Source organism: Drosophila sulfurigaster, chromosome 3 (assembly GCF_023558435.1).
Source record: "Drosophila sulfurigaster albostrigata strain 15112-1811.04 chromosome 3, ASM2355843v2, whole genome shotgun sequence".
In the NCBI taxonomy this organism is placed as follows: Eukaryota; Metazoa; Arthropoda; class Insecta; order Diptera; family Drosophilidae; genus Drosophila; species Drosophila sulfurigaster.
Window position 1 is genome coordinate 5,860,146 of NC_084883.1, and position 11,291 is coordinate 5,871,436.

Genomic DNA, 11,291 nt, shown 5'->3' on the forward strand with positions numbered 1-11,291 from the left:
AACATTTATATTTGAACTTTTATTCACTACAAAATTACTTAAAATTTCAATCAGGCTTAAACCTATTTTACATACCCTCTACTTTTACTAAGTTGGAGGGTATCCAAAAATATTTGCTAAGCGAAGCAGAGCATAAAAACGTGGCACACGAAGCAGCGCTGCAGCAGAGACGCCGCGCCGTGCAGCATGACGACGACGACGGCGACGACGGCGACGGCAACGTCAACGCTTGCCGCTTGTTGCGCGTGAATGTAAAAGGCATTAAAAATGGCATAATAATAGCATTCAAACTGTAATGTTGCCAGCGACGATGTTGCTGCTGCCTGCTGTTGCTGCTGTTGCAGTTGCAGTTGCTGCTGTTGCTGTGGCTCGTTAATGTTTGTTGCTGGCGTCGCATGCAACATTCATATGCAATATTTTAAGCTTTGCAGTTATGGTAAGAGTGGAGAATCAAATGAGAGTAAGCGGGGACGAAACGTGTATCTAAAAGATGCTTGTTGTTGTTGTTGTTTTAGTTGTTGTTGTTGCTGTTGCTGTTGGGGCACGCGGTAGTTGCAAGTTTGACATAAATGGGCACGGTAGCAACTCGTAAATTTGCTGACTACCACAAAGTGAACATATTTCTATAATTCTCGCGCTTGCTCTAAGACCACAAATGATGGCCACATTGCTAATGCCTAATGCTACATGAATATTAGCCGATAGCTGCTGCCCGAGTACCAAATATGAAAGTAACCACAAGAGCCAACAAATATTGTAAACTTGCAGATTAAAGAGAAGTGCTAAAGAATTCCGTTGCAATTTGTAAGCGCATTAAGCTGAGCTAAGGGCAAGGAAAGTTAAAATATCTCTATAAATAGTGTACTTGAATACTTAAAGTTCTTTAAGGTTAAGCTGGTGAACTTTGCTAATAACTAAATTATAGTACAACTCACTTAAATATGTTGCACTTTAAATATATCAATTCTTAAGATGATATTGGGAGCATAATCTTCGATGAGGTCTAAAAAGATTCTTTAAGGATTCATACAATACTTTAATATATTATTACCATCTATTAAGAGTAGATTTAGAAATATATTTAATTAAATATTATAAAATATCCACAAGAGCCAACAAATATTGTAAACTTAGAGATTAAAGAGAAGTGCTAAAGAATTCCATTGCAATTTGTAAGCGCATTAAGCTGAGTTAAGGGCAACGAAAGTTAAGATATCTCTATAAATAATGTACTTGAATGTGTTAAGGTTAAGTTCGTGAACTTTGCTAATAACTTAATTATAGTACAACTCACTTAAATGTTGCACTTTAAATATATCAATTCTTAAGATGATATTCCGAGCATAATCTTCGATGAGGTCTAAAAAGATTCTTTGAGGATTCATACAATACTTTAATATATTATTACCATCTATTAAGAGTAGATTTAGAAATATGTATATATAAATATTATAAAGAAACTAAAAGAGACAACAAATATTGTAAACTTGTAGATTAAAGAGAAGTGCTAAAGAATTCCGTTGCAATTTGTAAGCGCATTAAGCTGAGTTAAGGGCAACGAAAGTTAAGATAACTCTATAAATAGTATACTTGAATAATTAAAGTTCCTTAAGGTTAAGCTGGTGAACTTTGCTAATAACTAAATTATAGTACAACTCACTTAAATGTAACACTTTAAATATATCAATTCTAAAGATGAAATTGAGAGCATAATCTTCGAAGGAATCTCAAAAAAGATTATTTGAGGATTCATACAATACTTTAATATATTATTACCATCTATAAAGAGTAGATTTAGAAAAATATTTTATTAAATATTATAAAATATCCACAAAAGCCAACAATCATTGTAAACTTGCAGATTAAAGAGAAGTGCTAAAGAATTCCGTTGCAATTTGTAAGCGCATTAAACTGAGTTAAGGGCAACGAAAGTTAAGATACTTGAATGTCTTAAGGTTAAGTTAGTGAACTTTGCTAATAATTTCATTCTAGTACAACTCACTTAAATATGGTGCACTCTTAATATATCAATTTCTAAGATGAAATTGGGTGACTTGGGTAAGAAATCATACAATACATTAATCAATTATTATCATCTATTATAAGAATATTTAGCTCTTTTAATATTTCAATTTTATAGATGAAATTTGGAGACATAATTTTCAATGAAATCTAAAGTAATTCTTTGAGAAACCATACAATACATTAATCTATTATTAGCATCTATTGTAAATATATTTATTAAAATATTACATATATTATATATATTATATATTTACAATGCAATGTAAATATATCTTGACCTCAGTTAAAATTAATATCTGAAGTTGTGAATAAATAACTTTTATTTAACAGGATTATGGGATCATAGCAATCACATCTTTTTATTATATTTATTTCAAATTATCGAATTGCTTCGGCTGATTTATTATACGCTTTTATATTCGTATTTCTAAGCTCTTTGATCCTTTTTTCCCGCTACCCCTTTCGCATTATACTTCTTATCAAAGCATATCCGCTTTCAATTACCCTGTGCAATTTGCCAAATTGCTGTTAAAGTATATATGTATATAGTACACAGATGTACTTATGTAGAGTATAAAGCGTTGCTTGGCTGCCGCAAAGAGAAGCAAAAAGAAATGTTGAAGGCCGCAGCTGAAGTTTGGGGCACAAAGTATATAAGAATATTTGACATACGACAATAGATTTCGAATTTTATGACTCGAACTCCTGCACAACTTCACTCGAGTGCTGCGAAAAGTGCCGTGTGGCATGCAACATGGCAATAGCAACATACTCAGTGTGGCACACACAGTTCGTATGCAACACGAAGTGCAACGAGCTGTTGCCAAAAGGATGTGCGTCCAACTAACATACGAAATGTTGCAAGACAGCCTGTTGACTGCCACCAGTTAGTGTGTGTTCCAAGTATAACTCTGTGTGTGCGTGTATGTGTGTGTGTGTGTGCAGCTTAACCCTTGATAGAATGAAAGGGGTGAGTTGTCAAGTGTTTTGTTGCAGTTGAATAATTTTGTAAGTAGTTATCATCTAATTTCGCGTCAATAAGTTTTGAAGTGAAACATTTTTCAGGGCAAACTTGCATTCATTAAAACATATAATATTTCGAAAATAAAATTATTTGCAATGCAAGGTCATTAAGGGCGATTGGTATACAAAACCAAATCTACTTTGATAATATATACATATATATGTATATATATGTTCTGATTTATACAAGTATAAACGGCTTAAATATTTAAAAATTTTACGACTCCAGATATTGTTAAATATAGCAAATTATAACTTTTTTATTTTAGTTTTATTTCGATTTTTTTCAAATTCCAAATTTCTACATAGTTTTAGATTTTATACGCGTTTACTATAAAGCATCAACAAGAAAACAAAAAAAAAAGAATATTACTTCAATACTATTCATTATTTAATGATAAAAAAAAGAATTTTATATGAAAAACTTAATAATATTTCTTATACAACCAAAATCAAGAATTAAATGGGTTAAGCTCATAAAAATAATATAATAATAAAAAACGACCGCACTGTAATCGCTCTTCTGTTAATTTGTAATATGTAAAGTATAATTTCTTATAATTCTTTTAACGAGTTGTTAAAGTTTGACACATTTGGCGCCCTCATTAACAATTCGTTTAATGATTAGCGATCTATAAAAATATAAATATTCGTCTCATACTTTAAAGTAACAACAATTTCCAAGAGTCAGATAAGAACGGAGTATCAACTATGAAGAAGAAAACATCTTGCTAATCTCAGCTTAATACTTTTTATAGCTCGACTAATTAATGTCAATCGCTTCGAAAAGAGCAGCAAAAAAATAAATTTGTTTTCGTGACGATCGTTTTGCAGTTGAATCTCATCGAGCAGCACAAACAGTATGAAAGAAAAAAAATACACTGTGAACAGAGATTGAGGGTTAAGCAACAAGAGCAGTGTGTGTGAGAGTCTAAGCATGTGTGCAACATTTCCCCTACTTTTTTGGTGAGAGCGAGAGCCAGTTTGCTCTCAGCTGTGCATCGTGTGTGTGACTAAGCTGCATGTGTGTGTGCGAGTATGTGAGATTGAGAGAAAGACAGAGAGAGAAAAAGAGAGCGCACATGCATGTTGCTGAACTGCATATGCTTTGCCTATGCGGACAACATGCAGGAAATGCACTCCGACGACAATGTCGCGACGTCGACGCTAGCTGCGGCAGTGCAGTGGCGTCGCTGCCTGTGTGTGGGAGCGCAAAGAGCGCGAGTATGTGAGAGAGCGAATGCATGTGCATGTGAGTGCTGTGTGAGTGCAATAGCGAGCACGAACTGACACGCACACACACACAAGCATATTGTCTGTCTGCTAGCCGTGTCGATGCCTGTGCCTGTGTCTGTGTCGCTGTTTGTGTCGGTGTCGGTGTCTGTGTCTATGAGCGTGTCGGTGTGCGGCGTCGTTGCTGTGCTGCCGTCGTCGGTCGTAAAAACATTTTCAACGAGCCAACGGAGTCGCCTGCGTGCAACTTCAGCAATCAGTTTGAGTTGAAACGCGAGGCGGTTAACATGTTTTAAGAAAACGAGCTCCGGCAAAAACAAGAAACGCAAATCGCAACGCAAACGATTTTAAAGTGCCAACGAAAAATATTATAAGCAAAAAGCAAAGAGAATTGTTACCAAGTGCTTGACCATTTAAATCGCTGAGTGCACGCAACAAAATACACGCAACAATTACAACACAACTACAACTTTAAGGATTACGGTTAACGCGACAAAGCAAAAGCAAAAAAGCGATCAAATATGAAAACCAGAAAGTGAAATACGTTTGAACAAAACAAAAATTCCCCCTCTCTTCAAAAAAGTCCTCCACATAGCAGTGTAAACGCTAGCAAAAAAGTCCAAGCAAAAGTTCCACTTTCGCGACTTGACGAAACAAAACGAAACATGTCGACGACAACAAGAACAACAACAACAACAACAACAACTACAGTTACAAAAGCACGCCTGTTGCTGCTGCTGCTACTGCTGGCAGCGACGGCGACAGCGACGCATGCGCAGCAGTGCGCCTGGGAATTTGTGCGCACCACAATGGACATCAAGTGCAATGTGCGAGCCTTAGACATGGGCGCCGCGCTCGATCTCCAAGTGGCGGAGACAGCGAATCGCTTCGAGCTGCAGTGCAGCGCCGATTTGCTGCACGCCAGCGAACTGAGCAACGGTCTGTTCAAGAAGCTGCAGAAGCTCGCCGAGCTGCGTGTGGATGCCTGCAAGTTGCAACGTGTGCCCCCAAATGCCTTCGAGGGCCTCATGTCGCTCAAGAAGCTGCAGCTGGAGACGCACAATGCGCTCTGGGGACCCGGCAAGACGCTCGAGCTGCACGCTCAATCGTTCCACGGTCTGCGCGATCTGAGTGAACTGCATTTGGCCGACAACAATTTGCGGCAACTGCCCGAGGGCGTGTGGTGCAACATGCCCGGCCTGCAGCTGCTCAATCTCACCCAGAATCGCATTCGCGCCGCGGAGTATTTGGGTTTCTCCGAGAAACTGTGCCTCGGCTCGCCCAATGGCGCTGTGAGTGGCGGCTCCGAGTTGCAACTGCTCGATTTGTCGCACAACGAGCTGCGTTCGCTGCCCGATGCGTGGGGCGCCTCCCGGCTGCGTCGCCTGCAGACTCTGAGCTTGCAACACAACAATATTAGCACGATCTCGGCCAATTCTCTGGCTGGTCTCAGTTCGCTGCGTGTGCTCAACTTGTCGCACAATCATCTGGAGTCGTTGCCCGCGGACTCGTTTGCCGGCAACAAGGAGTTGCGCGAGTTGCATCTGCACCACAACGATCTCTACGATCTGCCTAAGGGTCTGCTCCATCGTCTCGATCAGCTGCTCGTGCTCGATCTCTCTGCCAATCAGCTGACCAGCCATCATGTGGATAACAACACCTTCGCTGGCCTGATTCGCCTGATTGTCTTGAATCTTTCAAATAACGCGCTGACTCGCATTGGTGCCAAGACCTTTAAGGAGTTGTACTTCCTGCAGATTCTCGACATGCGCAACAATTCCATTGGCCACATCGAGGAGGGCGCCTTCCTGCCCCTCTACAATTTGCACACCTTAAACCTGGCCGAGAACCGTCTGCACACTTTGGACAATCGCATCTTCAACGGTTTGTTTGTGCTCACCAAACTGACGCTGAACAACAATCTGATCAGCATCGTCGAGTCTCAGGCCTTCCGCAATTGTTCCGACCTCAAGGAGTTGGATCTGAGCTCCAATCAGCTGCTCGAGGTGCCCGACGCTGTGCAGGACTTGAGCATGCTGAAGACACTCGATTTGGGAGAGAATCAGATCTCGGACTTTAAGAACGGCACCTTCAACAATCTGAATCAGCTGACGGGTCTGCGATTGATCGACAACCGCATTGGCAACATCACCGTGGGCATGTTCCAGCAGCTGCCCCGTTTGAGTGTCTTGAATCTGGCCAAGAATCGCATTCAGAGCATCGAGCGTGGCGCCTTCGATCGCAACACTGAAATCGAAGCTATTCGTTTGGATAAGAACTTCCTCACCGACATCAATGGAATCTTTGCCACACTCGCTTCGCTGCTTTGGTTGAATCTGTCCGAGAATCATTTGGTGTGGTTCGATTACGCCTTCATCCCGTCCAACCTCAAGTGGCTGGACATCCACGGCAACTACATTGAAGCCCTGGGCAACTACTACAAACTGCAGGAGGAACTCCGAGTCAGCACCTTAGACGCCAGTCACAATCGCATCACGGAAATCTCCCCGAACTCGGTTCCCAACTCGATTGAGTTGTTGTTCATCAACAACAACATCATCAGCCAGATTCAGCCAAACAGTTTTGTGGACAAGACGCGGTTGGCTCGTGTCGATCTCTATGCCAACGTGCTGTCCAAGCTCAACCTGAATGCGCTGCGTGTGGCACCTGTGGCACAGGACAAACCCCTGCCCGAATTCTACCTCGGTGGAAATCCCTTCGAGTGCGACTGTTCGATGGAGTGGCTGCAACGCATCAACAACCTGACCACACAGCAGCATCCGCGAGTCGTCGATCTGGGCAACATTGAGTGCCTCATGCCACACAGTCGCCAGGCGCCAGTGCGTCAACTGTCGCATCTCACAGCCGCTGACTTTGTGTGCAAATACGATTCGCATTGCCCTGCCACATGCCACTGCTGCGAGTACGAGAGCTGCGACTGCGAGATGATTTGCCCCAACAACTGCAGCTGCTTCCACGACGCCAACTGGTCGAGCAACATTGTCGACTGCGGCAAAATGGATCTGATCAACCTGCCACCACGTCTGCCACAGGATATCAACGTCTTGTTCTTGGATGGCAACAACTTGCCACTGCTGCAGGCTTCGCATCTGAGCGGACAACGCAATCTGCACACGCTCTATCTCAACGACTCGAACGTGCAACAACTCGAGCCGGGCAGCCTCGCCCAGTTGCCCAATCTGCGCGTCCTGCACCTGGAACTCAACAAGCTCACCACCCTGGATGCGGATACATTCCGTTCTTTGACGCTGCTGCGTGAGTTGCATCTGCAGGGCAATCAGCTGACGCTAATTGGCAATGCCACATTCGAGCCGCTGGTGTCGCTGCAACTTCTGCGACTGGACAACAATCGGTTGAGCGTGTTGCCACTGCAACAGCTCTCGAATCTGCAGTACCGCAACAATCTCCAGGGACTCACTCTCGGTCGCAATGCGTGGAGCTGTCGTTGCCAGCAGCTGCGCGAACTCGTCCAGTTTGTGGCAGACAACGCTCTGGTGGTGCGCGATGTGGCAGACATCTATTGCGTGGATGCAGGCATCAAGCGGGAACTCGAGCTCCTCGGCTTGGGACAGGAGAAGCTTCCCAGCAGCGATTGCTCGGAGCTGCTCGATGCGAGTGCCAGCAACATTAGCTCCGCTCAGGATCTGACCAATGGCTATCGCTTGCCCCTGCTCGCCGCTGTGCTCGTGCTCATCTTCCTCGTCGTGGTGCTCATCATCGTCTTTGTCTTCCGCGAGAGCGTGCGTATGTGGCTCTTCGCCCACTACGGTGTTCGGGTGTGTGAACCTCGCTTCGAGGATGCCGGCAAGCTGTACGACGCCATCATCCTGCACTCGGAGAAGGATTACGAGTTTGTGTGCCGTAACATTGCCGCCGAGCTGGAGCACGGTCGTCCACCCTTCCGTCTCTGCATCCAGCAGCGTGATCTGCCCCCTCAGGCGAGTCATCTGCAGCTGGTCGAGGGAGCTCGCGCTTCCAGGAAGATTATCCTAGTGCTCACACGTCATCTGCTGGCCACCGAGTGGCAGCGCGTCGAGTTCCGCAATGCATTCCACGAGGCGCTGCGCGGTCTCGCCCAGAAACTGGTCATCATCGAGGAGACGAGCGTGTCCAGCGAGGCCGAAGATGTTGCCGAGTTGGCGCCCTACCTGAAGTCGGTGCCATCGAACCGCCTGCTCACCTGCGATCGCTACTTCTGGGAGAAGCTGCGCTATGCCATCCCCATTGAGCTCTCTCCCCGAGGCAACAACTACACCCTGGATCACCACGAACGCTTCAAGCAGCCCGTCTCGCCCGGTCTGATCTTCCGCCAGGCCCCGCCACCTCCTGCCTACTACTGCACCGAGGACATGGAGGCCAACTACTCGTCGGCAACCACTGCGACACCCTCGCCACGCCCCATGCGACCCGTTGTCGAGTCGATGGCCATGCGTCCGCCCTCGGAGCACATCTATCACAGCATCGAGTCGGAGTATAGCGCCTATGATCAGCACGAGGCGTTGTCCATGATGCCCAGTGGAATGTTGCATCATGGGCATCCGCATTCGCAGCAGATGCAGGCTCATCAGCTGCAGCAGTTGGCACGCCAGCAGCAGCAGCAGCGTCTGTTGCAGCCACAGTTCCGTGCCCCAGCAGCGGCTGCCTCAGCGCCTGCAACATCCACAGCGCCTGTGCATTTGCGCAGTGGCAGCGGACTCAGCCAGGCCAGCACTAGCACACAGTCAACAGCTCAGGCTTCCACTTCCGCAGCTGCAGCACAACAACAACAGCAGCAGCAGCAACAACAACAACAGCAGCAGCAGCAACAGGCAGCTGCTGGCGGCGAAGTTGGCAGCACCAATAAGAACAGTGGACAAGCTTTCCTGGTGTAAGCTATCTCGCTGTCTCGCTCTCCCCCTCTCACTTACTCGCTCAACGGTTCCTGCGCAAGGGCGGCCATCTTGAAGCTGCTCACAACACAAGCACACACACACACGCAGACAAACTATGTGTGTGTGTGTGTGAGACAACAACAGAAAAAGACTTTTTCGTAGGCATTTCTTTTCACATGCGCCTTCGGTGTTCAAGTGTCGTTTGTTGTGTACACAGACACACACGCATTTACACACACACACTTACATACATATTTATAGGCTTATTATTAAATCATTATTATTATTATTATTATTACTATTACCATATAACAATTACTAGAAATGTTGCAAAAAACACTTTCAAATTCAATGTGATATATTAATTAAAAAAAATATTAAATATATACAATATATATATATATATATATAAATGAAGGTCACACCCCTTCCCCTAACTGTAATTGTAGCTATTAGTTTCTAGCCAGGCAAAAGATACACCTAAATTTAAATTTAAAACGAATTCAACACCATAGCAAACTAAATAGGATGGAGAAAACATTCGTACATTCATTCATCAAGCTAATAACTAAATAATTAATATATATGTGTATATAGAGGGATCCGAATATATAGAAATTGACAAATTATTTAGCACACTTAATGTATTTATGTAAAACTACGATAAACTAAATTAATTAAATTAACTTAAAGAAATGTATTATTAAATTAATTACTACAATTACAAACACACACACAACAAAAACTATATACGACAAAAATAAAAACAAAAAAACACAAAAAAAAACATTATAAAATATAAACGAAAACATTTCAAAAAACAAATCAACCATTGTGTTCTCAATTTTCTGCGTTTATGCGAGCGAAGTTTTCAGGAACGATTTTCAGATACAATTAAATTATTAATTTATGAACGTGCCTCAAAAATGCAATTATTTTTAACAAGCTAAACAAACAGCTGCACTCAACGCTTTGTCAGTTTTGTTTGTCGCGTATAAACCTCAACATTTAACTAAAACCTAAATATGGAACTAACTAAATAACGAAATGAAAACTATGCACAAAGTTAATTGCATGTAAATAATTATTTATAAATAAATTAATGGCAAATGCACTCAAACAAATGCATCTGCACAATTCACATGTAAATTAATATTTTTGCCAAAAATGAAAATGGGAAAATTGTGTGCGTTTATTTAATTCGCAATTTGCTGGCACATGAATTTTATTTTTATGCCCCAACAAACCGCAAAACTCAAAAAGCTTCTGCTAACTGCATCAACGCAACTGACCATGCGAAAAGTACCAAATATACTATATAGTATATATATATGGTATATATGACAGTAGATGGGGGAATGCAAACTAAAAACTAAATCCATTATTTAGCCGCATGAATAATTTTATAAATTAATTACCAGCAGCGCCGCCAATTGTTCCAATGTTGCGTAACTTTTCGAATGTAATTAGCTGGATTTTTGGGCAACAGCCACACGCGAAATAATTGTAATTATAAACAGCTCAGAGAAATATTATATATTTAAAATTTTCACATACTGATAAATATATAGGAGAATATCGTTCCTTAACAACACTTTTTAGTGACTCTTGTGTCAAGTGGAATTTAAAACTTTAAAGCGACTTTTAATATTGACCACTTTGAGTCGAGAACCCTCGACGATATCTTTTGACTTTTGGCTTGTTTATGGCTCCAACATATTGGCATGTGTCTATTTCTGGTCTAACCCTGACACTTTTTTGGCAACGCTTTTTGGCCGATGGCAAAGTCTTGCCAAAGTCGAGCGGCAATCGTTGGATGCGCTTTGGCAAAACAAACAGCAAATTGCATATTTTATGAGTACAAAAAACTTCTTCTTCGCTGGTAATTCACTCGCGTTCGTCGCAAATGGATAGGGAACACACACACACAGTCACATTGTGGCATCGATGGCAAATTAAGTATGTCAATTTGTTGGGGAAAATGCGAGAGAAAAAGACAAACAGCAAACGAATCGAAATTGGCACTGCAAAAGCCAGAAACGAGTACAACTTAGAACCAGAAACAGAAACAGAAACTGAAAGAGAAGCGAACCTAAAGCCAAAGCCAAACTCGGGAAA

General features: G+C 42.6%; 1 protein-coding gene across 1 annotated transcript; it reads left to right on the forward strand.

Annotated features, from left to right (window-relative positions):
* Nucleotides 1-4,531: 4,531 nt before the first annotated feature.
* On the forward strand, nt 4,532-9,973 carry LOC133841483 (toll-like receptor 7). Its single transcript, XM_062274006.1, has one exon. The coding sequence runs from the start codon at nt 4,947-4,949 to the stop codon at nt 9,171-9,173; it is 4,227 nt and encodes a 1,408-aa protein (XP_062129990.1). The 5' UTR covers nt 4,532-4,946; the 3' UTR covers nt 9,174-9,973.
* Nucleotides 9,974-11,291: the final 1,318 nt, after the last annotated feature.